This window comes from Urocitellus parryii, chromosome 2 (genome assembly GCF_045843805.1).
Source record: "Urocitellus parryii isolate mUroPar1 chromosome 2, mUroPar1.hap1, whole genome shotgun sequence".
NCBI classification, from domain to species: Eukaryota; Metazoa; Chordata; class Mammalia; order Rodentia; family Sciuridae; genus Urocitellus; species Urocitellus parryii.
This window is the reverse complement of record NC_135532.1, coordinates 139,073,807-139,088,831: the sequence shown is the minus strand read 5'-3', so window position 1 is coordinate 139,088,831 and position 15,025 is coordinate 139,073,807. Positions and strand designations below refer to the sequence as shown.

Below are 15,025 nucleotides of genomic sequence, written 5' to 3'. Positions count from 1 at the left end.
AGCTGATTGGCTCCTCTGCAGTCATGTTCATTGGGCTGTTTCCCTGCCCTTCAGACTGCCAGCTGATGATTGGCTCACAGCGGCCCCAGCAACATCTAGCTGATTGGCTCCTCTGCGGTCATGTTCATTGGGCTGTTTCCCTGCCCTTCAGACTACGGAACTGCTCATTGGGGGACTTCTTTGGCTCCGCCCACGCGACCTAGCCAATCGGCCTCAAGAGCAGGAGGATTGTGGGAGGTGGTGGTTGGTGTGTGGGGGAGGCGTGTGGAAGCCGGTGGTGGCAGTTGGGCTCTGAGGGTTTTTCCTGAGGAGCTGTTTTGTTTGGCGTTTGTAGTTTTAAAAATAAAGTTTGTTTCTTTTGACAAGTGGCTCCTGAATTGTGCCCAGCCAGACTGCGGCATCTGCCAAAAACTAAAAAATAAATATTAAAAAAATTCTCTTTCTAAAAAAAAAAAAAATCTATCTTGATATTATTTTAGAAGCTATTTATTGATCTGTGGTTGTTTCCCCAAATTCATGTTAGAAGTCCTCAGTACTTCAGGCCTATTTGAATCTTTTTTTTCCCCCCTGGTTCCTGGGGATTGAACTCAGGGGTACTAGACCACTGAGTCACATCCCCAACCCTATTTTGTATTTTATTTAGAGACAATCTGAGTTGCCTAGCACCTGTCTCCTGAGCTGCTGGGGTTACAGGTATGTGCCACCATACCCAGCCCTTATTTGAATTTTTTTTTTTTTTTTTTTTTTAAGAGAGAGTGAGAGGGCTGGGGATGTGGCTCAAGTGGTAGCGCGCCATGCCTGGCATGCGTGCGGCCCGGGTTCGATCCTCAGCACCACATACCAACAAAGATGTTGTGTCCGCCGAGAACTAAAATAAATATTAACTAAAAATAAATATTAAAAAAAAAAAGAGAGAGTGAGAGAGTGAGAGAGAGAGAGAGAGAGAGAGAGAGAGAGAGAGAGAGAGAATTTTTTAATATTTATTTTTTTTTAGTTTTTGGCGGACACACCATCTTTGTATGTGGTGCTGAGGATCTAACCGGGGCCGTACGCATGCCAGGAGAGCGCGCTACCGCTTGAGCCACATCCCCAGCCCCTCTTATTTGAATGTTTATCAAATTAAAATGAAGCTAGTAGTATAGTCCCTAATATAGGATGACTGGTATGTCTATAAAGAGAAAATGTGGAAACAAGACTTAATACAAAGAGAATAGGGGCTGCGGATATGGCTCAAGTGGTAGCATGCTCGCCTGGCATGCGTGCGGCCCAGGTTCGATCCTCAGCACCACATACAAAGATGTTGTGTCCGCTGAAAAAACTAAAAAAATATATTAAAAAAAAAAAGAGAGAATACCCTATAAACATGAATATGACCATGTATAAGCCAAAGAGAGAGATCTGGAACAGATTCTTCCCTCACAGGTTACAGAAGGAACAAACTGTGCCAATCCCTTTATTAACTTCTGCCCTTCAGAATTTCAATAAATTTCTGCTATTTAGGCAACCCAGTTTGTAATAATTTGTTATGATAGCTATAGTCAATTAATAGAAATAATAAATCTAATTTATCATTATCATGCCAGCAACTCCTTATCACCCAGATCTTCCTAATTTTTTTTTTAAATAGTTAAATGAGGGCTGGGGATGTGGCTCAGCGGTAGCGCGCTCGCCTGGCATGCGTGCGGCCCGGGTTCGATCCTCAGCACCACATACCAACAAAGATGTTGTGTCCACCGAGAACTAAAAAATAAATATTAAAAATTCTCTCTCCTCTCACTCTCTTTAAAAAAAAAAAAAGTATTGTAATTAGCTTTACTAAATGTGTAATATATGCTATAGTTGATGAACTATGCAAATTAATTCAAAGATTTTCGCCCTCTCCTTACAGATTACAAATAAATGTTGAATAAAATTATTTAAAAAAAAAAATAAAAAAATAAATAGTTAAATGAGTTTTCTCAATGTATAATTTGGTATCAGAAGTTTGGGCATTAGCCAGGGGTAGTGGCCCACACTTGTAATCCCAGTGGCTTGGGAGGCTGAGGCAGAAAGATCCCAAGTTAAAAGCCCAAATTCAAAGTGAGCCTTAGAAACTAAGTGAGACCCTGTCTCTGGATAAATAAAAAGGTTATGGAGATGTGGCTCAGTGGTTAAGTGTCCTGGGGGTTAAATTTCTGGTACCAAAAAAAAAAAAAAAAGAAGTTGGGCATATATTCATAGTCCTATAATTGAAGATAAAATGTCAATCAGTTATGAAATGGTTACCTTTTTTTTGTCTATTGCTTTACTGTCTCCCCAATCTCAAAATTATTCAACAGATAGGGGATTTAAAAAATGAAAAACTGCCCCCCAAAATGGCATTTTCCCCTACTATAAGGAAGACTTCCTACTGTTATTAATCACAGAGAGTCTACTGATTGCTTAGGGTTAATTCCTGATGGGTATTACAAAAAGGGGGGGTGGTCTTATTAATGGACTGTGAATGAACTTAAATGTATTTTATGTTCTTTTAGTTCTGGTAGTGCAGTAATTTAATAACTTCATACAAAAAAAAACTAAGCCTACCTTGCATTTAAAAAGGTTAATAGCACCATGGTTAAGGAAGGAAAACTGTAGATAGTTTTTTCAGTACATGTTTCTTCTCAATTCATAAAATTGAACCACATGCAAGACACCAAATTACAGTCACCAAGAATGATTAAAACTATATACTACCATGCAATTGAATACCACAATTAAGGTATAATTACATACTGGAAAATGTTACTTGTTAAAAGGCAAATCTCATGTTTTTAAAATTACCCATTTTAACATCTCAAAAAAAAAAGGTTGAATTTATTTCACAAAAACATTATGTAAATCAAAGAGAATAATCAAGTTGTTTCATGGACTGGAAGGTGACTTATTAATTCCCTTTCATTTCCAAACCTCATCAAGCAGTCACTACATTTATGAGGCAAGTCAGCCGAATGCTTGAAATCTAGATGAATTTTAAGATCTTCGATCTGACCTGTTGAATATTCGCAATATTGACATAAATAAATCCCTTCAGATAGGTGTGAATTTAAATGCTTGCAATATTCTAGCATACTTGAAAAGCCTTTCCCACAGTCATCACAAACATGAGGAAATATTTTAGTATGTTCAATAGCAACATGCCTGTTAACATTTGTATGAAGTCTACTCCGAAAACCACATACTTGACACACAAAGAAGTTCTTACATTTGTCAAAGGTAATTTTGCTTAAGAGGCTGTATTGTCCATGTTCTCCATTGTTATACTTATCGCTTAGTTCTATTAATTTACACGCATGCTCATTTACAACATGGCTATGCAAGTCTTCTGGATCATTTGTTTCATGTTCACAGAACTGACACAAGTACTGTTCATCACAGCTGTGCTCCTGGAAATGCAGGTAGAGTTCACTGCTTGAGGAGAACTGCACGTCACACTGCTCACACCAATACAGGTGATCGCTAAAGTGGGTGTCTGCAATGTGCTGGCTGAGGTTCTCAAAAATTACTGTCCTGTAATCGCAGTATTTACAAATGTAAGGATCTTCTTCGTGTAGTTTGGCATGTTCAATCAGAAGCATATTGGTAGAGAAGCTTTCCTTACATACTCGACACACATTTGAATCGGTACGTTTATGCTTCAGGATCATATGCTGTTTTAAATCAGAAAAATATTTACTATTGAATTCACAAAGTTCACATTTATAGAGGCCACTGCTATTAGCTCTCAGTAAAGGCCATTTCTGCTGAGCAGTCACATTCAAAGCTTGGCTCTTGTCAAGAATTTTACAAAGTTTAGCTGGTGGTTCTTCATCAGTTTGGTCTTGGAGGCTCTCGGAGGAATTGTTTTCTGTCTCTATGTCATAATCCTCAGAAATGGCATGCACTTCTACAGCAATGGGGACATCTTCAGCGGTGTGAACTTCTATAGGACTCTCCTCTTGAGTTTGCTGGTTGATTGATTCGGGTGAGTCACACTCTTCATCACAAATTTCTACATCAGCAGATTTTTCTGAAAAATGAAATGATCCTATTATTATATTACCGTTATTCAATTGATCAATTAGATAGATACCACAGTGGTATGCACTGAGTTTTTCTCATAGGTCTATAGAAATATGCCAATATGATTAGTTTCCCTAACCTGCAGAAAAGGCAGTGTGATCTATAATTCTAAGCACAGGACTGGGAACCAGATAGTTCTGATTTCTGTTTCTGGCCTTGATTCCATCTGCAAATTTTGGCAAGTCATTTGATGTCTCGGTATCAGAATCATCATCTGTAAAAAAAAAAAAAAAATTTGGAAAAATGTTTATTATTTATATCAAAGCACTAAACATTATAAAATAAAGCAATAACTATTTTTGAAATAATTTTGAATTCCAATAGAAACTAAGGACTTAGATTTAGCCATTAAGAGAGATGTTACCTATATACCACAAACAAATAAAACCTGCCCAAATAAGCAAATGCTTTTATGCCCCAATTAGACATGAATACATTTTTTTTTTTTAGTTGTAGTTAGACATTTTTTATGTGAGAATCAAACCCAGAGCCTTGCACATGCTAGTGCTCTACCGCTGAGCTACAACCATAGCCCAAGATCACTTTTTTGAACTTGCTTAGGAATTTTAAGTTTCTGAGTTTGAATAAGCCTTTATTTCCTTAGCCCAGGTTCTACCAAGTTAGCATGGGGAAATGGAAATGCAGGTCATTGACAAAACTGGGTTTCAACATGTTTTATTTTTGCAGTACTGGGGCTTGAGTCTAGGGATGCTATACCACTGAGTTAAATACCCAGCCCACATTTTTTTTTTTTAAATAGACTTTATATAAGTTTCAGATTTATAGAAAGTTATGAAGATCGAGTTCCTATGTATCTCATGCTGTTTCCCCACTATTAACATCTTATAGTACATTTGTTATAATTAATGATGGATATATTACTTTTTAACAAAATTATTACTATTTTTTTTTTTTTTTTTAGTTTTAGGTGGACACAATATCTTTATTTTACATTTATGTGGTGCTGAGGATCGAACCCAGTACCTCATGCATGCTAGGCAAGCACTCTACCACCGGGCCATAATCCCAGTCCAATGACAGATATATTACTAGTGATTCATTAATATCCCTACTTTACCCAGTATGTCTTTTTTCTGTTCCAGGATCCCATAGTATATTTAATTATCCTGTCTCTTTAGGCTATTTTGAGGACTACTGGTCAGGTATTTTGTAGAATATCCCAATAATGGAATCTGCTGTTTCTTTTTTATGGTTACATTGGAATCATGAGTTATTGAGCAGCACAATTCTGAAGTAAACTGTGATGTAAATGTGATGCGCTCTTGGTAAGAGTGCATACTATATCAACATGACTTGTAACTGTTGATGTTGACCTTGATCACCTGGCTAAAGTAGTAGTTAGGTTTCTCTACTTTCCTTTCATACTTCATCACAATTAAAGAGTGAGAAGTTATCTTCTATCTCCTTGAGAAAAAGGAGATAGAACATAACTCCCCTCTACATAAATAAATTTCTTCTATACAGGAGATTTGTTTTATATCCCTTATTTATTTATTCAGTCATCTACATCAGTATAGACTTTGGATATTTAATTGATTCTTTAGATTATAATTTGATTTTTTTAATTCCCCAAATTATTTCAGCTTTGGTTATTGGGAGCTCTTTCAGATGGATTCTTATACTCCTTAAGCATTCCCCTAATAAGTGTGTGTGTGAATGTGTGTGGTTTCTAGGTAGTGAGGTTTTTTTTTTTTTTTGGTACCCAGGCCCTTTTAACTTTTAAATTTTAAGTATTTCCTTTTTCCCTCCCTCTCATCCTCTCTCCCCCTGGTCTCTTTCTCTCTCTTTTTTTGTACTTAACTACCATAGGTATAAATCCCAGGTCCTTTTTATATTTTATTTTGAGACAGGGTCTTGTTAAATTGCTTAGGGCCTTGCTAAGTTGCTGAGACTGGCTTTGAACTTGCAATTTTCTTGTCTCAGCCTCCTGAGACAACTGGGATTACAGACATACACCACTGGCCCTGGTTTCCTCCCCTTTACTCCCTTTGATTTTCATGAGATGCACCCCACTTTCTTTTCCCTGTCTAGCTTCTACATATGAAAGATAACATATAAGTCATAACCTTCTGAGTTTGGCTTACTTTGCTTAACATAAGGTTCTAAAGTTCCATTCATTTTCCTGCAAATGACATAATTTTTCTTTATGGTCCTTAGTCCTTCTTAAAATATTGAGATAAGGTCTTGCTAAGTTGCCCAGACTGGCCTTGAACTTATAATCTTTCTGCTTCAGCCTCTTGTTTTGTTTTGAAAGGACTTTTCTGTTCTTGCCCCAGACCTAACGTCAACTATTTCTCCAGGGGACTTAGTTCCTTTTACTTATGAATGGTATTGGAAACCATGATATAGACACAAAATGTCACCATTGCTCCTGAAGTATCACTGCTTGTAGGTCCTCTCAGTTTAACAGAGCAAAAAATGTGTGTGTATACTACCGCATCTATTAACACTAACGTATATCAATCTGAATCTATATCAAGCTAAACGTAAGTTCACAATGATAGCCCTGAGTCCATGTGTGCTTTTATAACGTATGTTTCTGTGATTATAATAGGAGCCCAAAGGAATTAGTTGTGTCAGTGATCACTCATAGAGAAGACAGTAAGTATAAGTTGTTATCATTCTACTCAATGCCTAGAAAATAAGAGTCATTAGGAGATACAAGATTCATAACTGTTGATGTTGACCTTGCTCACTCTCTGTTCATTAGCCTTTCAGACTGAGAGGTATAGCTGAGTGGAAGAGCTATGGAAACACTGTTCTTAACCTTCCACCATAAATGCTCCCAACTCCACATCACTCCTACTTTGCCACCAATTGCTACACAATTAAAAATGATTTAGGAAGGTGTGTTTTTTATTCATATGTCTGGAAAAAAGTTAAAAAATGAAATTACTTACTTGCTTTCTTAAAAGAAAAATACCAAACACTACATTTTCTTAAGTTATACCAAATTCATACTCTTGCCTGCTTTGAAATCATTAACTCAATATTTTATATCCCCCCCCCCTTTTTGTGTGTGTGGGGGGAGATACTAGGCATTGAACCCAAGGGCACTCTACCACTAAGCTAAACCCATAGTCCTTTATTTTTTTGAGACAGGGTTTTGCTAAATTGCTGAGGCTGGTCTCAAATTTACTATCCTCCTATCTTGGCCTTCCAAGCTGCTAGGATTATAGGCATGTGTCACAACACCCAGATCACCTACCATTTCAAATAAGAAAAAAAAAAAAAAATGTAAAAGCATTTATTTTTTCTTTTAGCAGTGTTAGGATCAAACCCAGGGCCTCATTCATGCTAAGCATGGGCTCTACCATAGAGCTATCTATATACTCAGTCACTGTAAAATCAATTCAAAGAGAAATAAGTATTTTGGAAAATATTAAATGTACCTTTGTTGTCAAAATATTTTAAGTCTGGCTGTCTCATAGAGCAGACACTGTAACAATGATCAGAAAAAATCCCATTGAATCCATCTGCAATTCTGCTTATTCCAGAGGAATCTGAATATAAAACAATGAAAGAAAATTTTAAAATGTTTCAAACATACATATATCTTTAACATATTCAAATTCACATTATTTAGAAGATAACTCCCTCCCTCCCTTCCTTCCTTCTGGATCCCAGGGCCTTGTGAATACTATGTAAGTAGTACTCTACCACTGAGCTATGTCTTCGGCACAAATTTTAATGATAAAAAAAAATATAGCATCTATAATGAAAGTGTATTTTTCTCAGTTTTAAACTTTTATATTTCAGATCTACTGACATTTAGCTTTAAGAAAAGCATAAATTACAGACTCTAAAATATAATAACTTTGAAATACATAAGAATAAAATTTTCCTTACAATCAGAATCTCACAAAATACAAATACATAGGGCTGGGATATAGCTCAGTTGGTAGAGTGCATGCCTTGCATGTGCAAGGCCCTGGGTTCAATCCCCAGCACCATGGGGGAAAAAAATACAAATATATAATGAATGCCTTGTTAACTGCACAAAACAGTGAGAGGTATGCCATCAGGCAAAGAAAGCATAATACATAGGGGAAATGGCCTGAGGAGTCCAATGAAAGCTTCTGAATATAATCTCTTCAAGTTTTGCCTGGGAAACACCAGTAAGCAGTAGACCAGGCTTAATTTCCTCAGATAAGAAGAATAAGAGCATGGAGTAAGCTAACAGGTATGTCTGAGACTGTCTCAAGTATGTGTAAGCTATATCAGAAATGGCCATAAAGACCTCTTCATATTGCCAATACAACACAGCCAACTTCAATCACATAGTCAAATTGAAAGTTCACATTTCTGAAAAGAATGTATAGGATAAAGTTTTGTTCCCTCAGTAATGCAAAATATTTTCAAATTATCATTGTGTCTTAAGCACAGCTTGGTAATCAGACAGGAAAGCTCAATTATGCTATATAATTCGTAACGATGGTTAACAAATTTTAAATATCTATAACCCATGGAATTATGAAAATTAAATACAATAATGTCTTTAAAGTTCTAACATGTCTGTCTCTAGCACATGGTAGACAATAAGGAATATATATTCAGAGAATTTAAAATTTATCTGACCTGAAAATTGATCAGATATTAAGTCTTATCTAATCATTTGAAAAAATGGATAAGAATACAATTTCTTCGAAAATATACACACTCACCTTTAAATTAATTAACTTATACACTAACCTGAATAACGAGAAGGGTGTAAAGTCTTCCTTTTTCTTTTTTTAGGATACTCATTCATATCTTTTCAATCTAAAAAGTAAAAACATTTAATAAATATCACAAATAATTGTTAATGTTGTATTAAGAATTATTTCTAACCAAAGAATTGCACTAAGAAATGTGTGTGCCACATGAAAATAAACCTTGTATGAGAAATGCTATACAATGTCTCTGTTTATATTTTTGATTACTTTTCCTATTAAGCTTAGAGACAGGACACTGATTTCTGCATTCTTTCTAACTAAGATGGAGAAATTCTTTTTCAAATGTTGTAATTATAAGAATTGGATAATTATAATAAAACTTATGCTTAAAATTTTTATTTTAAAAAGCCCATTATGCTATCAAATCACATTTCCTGCAATTGGGAATATTTTTATTCAGATTTCAAGCTAAAGGTGGCTACACTAAAAAATATATTGTTACACCTCTGTATTGACTCACAGCTTCCAAAAAAAAATATGCATCACATAGAACCTCAGAATATAAATAATTTTTAAGAAAAAAAAATCCTTAACTTATTGATAAAGTCACATTTGCTATTCTACTGAGTCAGAAAAGGTGTGGCAACCATTATATGATTATTTTACCATCAACTGTTTTTGTTTTTTGTGGTACTGGGGCATTCTACAATTGAGCAATACCTAGTCCTTTTCATTTTTTGACACAGGTTCTCACTAACTTGCCCAAGCTGGCCTTGAAATCCCCTTCCTCCTGCCTCAGCCTCCCAAGGTGATGGGATTATAGGCATACACCACCATGCCTGGCTCCCACATGAACAGTTATAAAACAGTTATATAATTTTATATACCACTTACTTGGTATAATTCTTAATATTTCAGTGAGGAAAAATGAATTACAAAGTTTCCACAGATGGTAAAAAAAATACCTGTAAGTTAAACATGACAAAAGTCATATAAGCAAAAGTGTGGCTCATTTCTGAGATTCAAAACTACAATTATTCCAGATATTTAATTAACTAGAAAAGTATAAAGAAATAATTCAAGCATAATACTCTTTTGAGTGTATTTTTTTTAGAGAGAGAGAGGGAGGGAGGGAGGGAGGGAGGGAAAGAGGGAGAGAATTTTAATATTTATTTTTTAGTCTTTGGCGGACACAACATCTTTGTTTGTATGTGGTGCTGAGGATCGAACCCGGGCCGCACGCATGCCAGGCGAGCGCGCTACCGCTTGAGCCACATCCCCAGCCCTTGAGTATATTTTACTAAACACTAAAAATTGTATATACTGATGTGATTATTTATATAAATTTTTCATATTCCTTTGACTTTACCTTCTAAAGTTATAGCCATGAATGACCTCAAAATAGGAATAAATCTGCATTAATATTTTAATATATTCAGCTGAATGGGAAGTAAACATAGAGAAAACAAATACTGAATCATAGACCTGAAATGGTTAAGGTTCTTAACCAGCCATACAGCAAACTGTGAACCTGTTATGCAAAATCCATAACACCCTCACCAAATTATTATTTACTCCTTGTTATTGATTAATCAAAGTTGGCTACTAAGTAGTGAGGTTGGGATTTGAATATAAGTCTAACTAATTTTATTAGAAAAAAAAATTTTTTTTTTTTTTTTGGTCCTGGGGAATAAACCCAGGGCCTTAGGTTGCTCTACCACTGAGCTACATCCCTAGCCACATCTAACCAATTTAGAAACAAAGTCTTCAATTACTTTATTTAGTGTTGGAAACAAATAGGGAGATAAAGTCACCAATCCAGTTCCAGTAGATTAGTGTTTAAATCAGAACTACCCCCGAATTTCAGAAGAGTGCCTGTCCACAGAAGCATGGGCAAGGAGGGAATGCCAGAAACCGAAATCCAGTCTCATGTGCTGTTTTTCTTAACACCAAGGTGATTTTCTCATTTCTAGTGATAAAGAATTGAGGGGTACATACTATTTTTGCTGCTTTACTAAGTTCTGGGTATATCAGCACTAGATGCAATCATATAGTAATATATTACTTCAGTTTATTAAGGATTTTCCTAACCCTTATTCTAGATTGTCTTTTAAAAAATTCCGTGATGTACACTGAGAGGCTTACTGTTCAACCCACCTCAATTTTACTGATGAAGAAACATATTCAGTGAAAGTCAAGTCAACTAAGAAATGGCAAAACCAGAGATGCAAATACATGTCTTCTGATTCCTGGACATTGAATAACTCTAACTGTATGTGGGTACATCTTCATGGCTAAGCACTGCCACCAACAAGTTACATCTTGTTTCCAGTTCTTTCTCGGCCAACAATTGTAAGGAGGGGAAGACCATCACCTAAGAAAAACTGACAAACATGAATTTTACAGAAATGATATAAATGCCTCACCCAGCATATATAAAATGCCCACCCAACAACCTAAAGAGCATTCTTTTGAGTTTCCAGCCCAATCCAATGCATCCAAATATCAAAAAGGCTATTTTCATCTTTATATAATAAGCTAAAATTCCAAGACATAAAACCTTTTATACACTTCGAGAATTTATATAGCCAAAAGCTTCAGAATTCATATTCTATACACTCTAAAACAACAAAAAGTTTTTGTATGCATAATTATCTTGATGAAGAAATTTGATTTTTTTTATTCAAAGCTATCAATATAAACATTTATTCACTAAAACAGGTTTGGCGGCAGAACACACCTATAAGCCCAGCCACTGGGGAGACTGAGGAAGGAGAAGCATAAGATCAAAGCCAGCCTCAGCAATTCAGCGATTTACCTTATCTCCAAATTAAAAAAAAAAAAATTATTATTTTTTTTTAAAGGGCTGGGGCTGTAACTCAGTGGTTGAGCACCCCTAGGTTCAGTGTCAGTACCAAAACAAATATTTGCTCACCAATTCTCCTCCTATCACAAAGATTTTGAATCACATGCAACTTACCACTCATTCCCCTCTCCCCACTTAAGTACAAACTATACATAATGTTTCCCCGCGGGAAAATTAAAATTACTAAAAAGAGCAAATCACCTACAATCCATTTACCTGGAAAAACCACTATTAACATTTTGATATGTACACCTACACTTCTTCCTATGATGTGGTATACATTCACAAAGGGGGGGGGGCTATAAGAAACATTTTTTTTTGAAAAAGTATTTTAGCAATACAAGTTAGCATATTTTCACCCGTCATTTTTTTCAACAAGAATGTCTATATACAAAAAACAGTTCTCATACTGTGCCTTTTGTGCAATGCAAAAGTCTTTCTTGCTAAATGCTATAAGACATCTTTACAATAAGAAGCTACATTTTAAACAAGTTTTAAAAGAGCTAAACTTCCCTTTTTATCTTCATAAAAATAAGTATATATTTTCTAGATTTTTTTTTAAAAATTGAAACAAAATGTTTCAGGAAAGTATGAACTAGAGTCCACTATATATCCAACTCGGACTCAGTCTCCACTGAAATACTCTAGCACAATCGGTATCTCTTTGTAAGGAGATAAACTGCTTAATTTACTGGTGTCCCTAGGCTGCACTTCAAAGAAAGCCAGAGAGGGTGGCGGGAGGGGGCTTAAGCACCCGAACGGGTGGGTCTGGGCAGCTCTGGGAGACTGGGCGCCGGGACCGACGCGAGCACCAAGATGCGCCGCCGGAGGGTCACGGAGCTGCCGGGCAGGGCGGGAGGGCCAGCGTGGCACCACGCCGCAAAACACATGCCCGTCCCAGGGGCCGGGCAAGAATCCTCGGCCCCCGCCGCCTCCACTGAGCGCCACGCGCCCGCCTCGACCCGGCCCAGCCACTAGCGGCTGGCGCTGGGGAACTCCAAACCACGACCCCAAGGGCGCCCTGAAGGGAGAGGCGCGGGGGTCCTCAGAGTCCTCGGCCAGTCAGGACCGGCTCTGGGGGTGGGGGAGGGGACGCCATCCCGCCTTAAACGAAGGCAGGGTTTCAGTTTGAGGAAGCCTCCGGCCCTTCCAGCCCTCTCCCGTTGGAAGATGCGCCCGCACGCCGGCGTCCCCTGCACCAGTCCAGCGCCCAGCCCGTCCGCTCCTCCCTCACACTCACCGTTTCCCCGGGGCCCCAGGCGGCCCAGGCACAGCTGAGGTGGCTGCGGCCGAGCGCGGGCGGAGAGGGCCGCGGGCTGCGGGCGACGCCGCTCAGGCCCTCGCGCTCCAGGGCGCTCTGTCAGGACCGGCCCTCTCCCTCCCGCGTGCCCCAAGCCCAGCCCGCTAGGCCCCAGGCCCAGGCTGCGCGGCCACACTCACCGCCTCGCTCCGCGCCTGCGCCGATCACCTCGGGGGCCAGAGGAGAGGGCGGGGAGGTGACGAGGTGATGGAGGGTGGGGGGGCGGGTGCACGGCCCTGCCGCACACTCGGCCTGGGAGGGACCACCGGCCTCCACCCCGGGGGTGGCCCGGAGGCCCGCGCCCCCTGCCGGCGCCTTTCCGCCGCCACAGGCCCCTTCCGGGCGAGGTTCCGCCCCTCCCGAGGAAACGCAGCGAGTGATTCCACCGCCTAGAACTGCTCCTAGCCAGGCGGCCGGACGAACTTCCCCCCGGCTGCTCCGTCCTCCCTCCCGCGCTGCGAGGAACCGAAGAAGCGCGGCGTGCAAGCAGTCCCCCTTGCGACAGTGCTCTCGCAAGGGCGGTAACGCGACTGATCTTGCCCAGGTTAGGCAAGGCAGATGGCATTTCAGTCCTAAAGCATGCCAGCACCCTGTTGGCGACAAAAAGGGCAAGGCCGCGTCATGGTTTTACCGAGGCCCCACAGAAGAACCACACCGGGCTAGGATCGTGTCCACATGGAGAAGTGACACTTGTTAAGATCTTGAGTGGCTATTAGGCTTCAGCCCGTTTCGTTGGCTCAAGAAATCTTGGAACGAACGTGAAATTATATAGAGTGCTGGATTAGATTATTTCACTCCTTTTCCGACCTAGAGGTTCCTTGAGCAGCTAATGAAAGGATTAAATTGAACGAGCATAAATAAATTTATGAACACGGTTTTTAAAATGACCTGTAGGGCTGAGAATACAGCTCAGGGGTGAAGTGTGTACTTTGAAAGAAAGCAACTTTTAAGTGTGATCATGTTGAATCCCCTTCAGCCCCCATACTGAGAATGGAAGCCAGGTCTTGGTGCATACAAAACACTACCACTGAGTTTTACCCCCAACCCCTAATCCTTTTGACAACAGGTTGAAGTAATTAGTCTCAATTTACAAATTAGAAAATTTAGCTTGTGAGAGATTGACACTTTATTTTTATAGCCAAGCACCCAGGGTTCAAATAATTATGAAATGAATGAATGAGGTCCATATATAATAATCCTTGTCTAAGGTCACTTGGAAAGTCATGTCAGCAATCATGGTTTTTAATTTACTTCTGTTGTGCTTTTTCTGATACGCATGTGCTAATTAACCAATGAACCTCTGGAAAGGAGGAAACAGACCTTACCCCATTCCTTCACCCTCTCTAAGGAAATAAAACTATATGGTATTTAGAAGAGACACTACTTGTTGGTGAGCCTTAATTTTTATGACCTCATAATCTTCGTGTGTATTCAGTTCAAATAAACGAATGTTCACGAGTGTTGGTATGACTTGGATAAGTACGAAGAGACTTAAAGCTGTTTTGTAGTATAGTTTGTCCCTGGCACAGAACAGGGAATCCATACGCGATTGATACATAAATTTATAAAGAACCACCTATATCCTTCCCTTCCTTCTCTGCTGGTTCTGTTGTTTCCTGATCTAGATATAGTGGAAGCCACAAGAGGGTGTCATGCGACCATCTTTAGTTATTTTTGCTCGCTGGGTAGTCTTGTGTCAGTCTGCATTCTAGGATGAAGTTTTATTCCAAAACGTTTTGTAGTTAAACACACATCTTCCCCTCTCCTACCCAGTGCATTATTTTGAAAAATTCTCACACTTCCACTTAGAAGAGAATTACAATGTTTAGATGTCTTGTAACATAATCACAAATCAAAGGCAATTTAAAATTCTTTGAGTAGCTTGACTATGTATATTTACAGTTTCATTGTAAGTTCTTCCTTTTCCTCTCCTCCCCCACCTCCCCCTCCAAAGGAGGGTGGCAACTTGAGTGAAACTTTGAAATCTCAAAATACCAACTTATAGTTTACTAAATTCCATTATAGTTTTGATTTAGGAATATTTAATCCTCATCCTTCTAAATTTTTGCCACATTATAGAATAGCTTAATATTTTCCTGATTA

General features: G+C 38.7%; 1 protein-coding gene across 5 annotated transcripts; it reads right to left on the bottom strand.

The window, feature by feature from the left end:
* Nucleotides 1–1,958: 1,958 nt before the first annotated feature.
* On the bottom strand, nucleotides 1,959–13,297 carry Znf639 (zinc finger protein 639). 5 transcript variants are annotated; one of them, XM_026382849.2, is made up of 7 exons: nucleotides 12,863–13,296; nucleotides 10,914–11,140; nucleotides 9,651–9,721; nucleotides 8,794–8,862; nucleotides 7,494–7,604; nucleotides 4,160–4,294; nucleotides 1,959–4,027 (listed from the first exon to the last, which is right to left on the bottom strand). In XM_026382849.2, exons 4-7 carry the CDS (start codon nucleotides 8,849–8,851, stop codon nucleotides 2,874–2,876), a joined length of 1,458 nt encoding a protein of 485 aa, XP_026238634.1. In that variant the 5' UTR covers nucleotides 8,852–8,862; nucleotides 9,651–9,721; nucleotides 10,914–11,140; nucleotides 12,863–13,296; the 3' UTR covers nucleotides 1,959–2,873. The 5 variants fall into 5 exon arrangements, with proteins under 5 accessions (XP_026238634.1, XP_026238640.1, XP_026238644.1 ...); XM_026382855.2 differs by having other exon boundaries at nucleotides 10,914–11,130; XM_026382859.2 differs by having other exon boundaries at nucleotides 13,063–13,296.
* Between the last annotated feature and the right edge of the window lie 1,728 nt (nucleotides 13,298–15,025).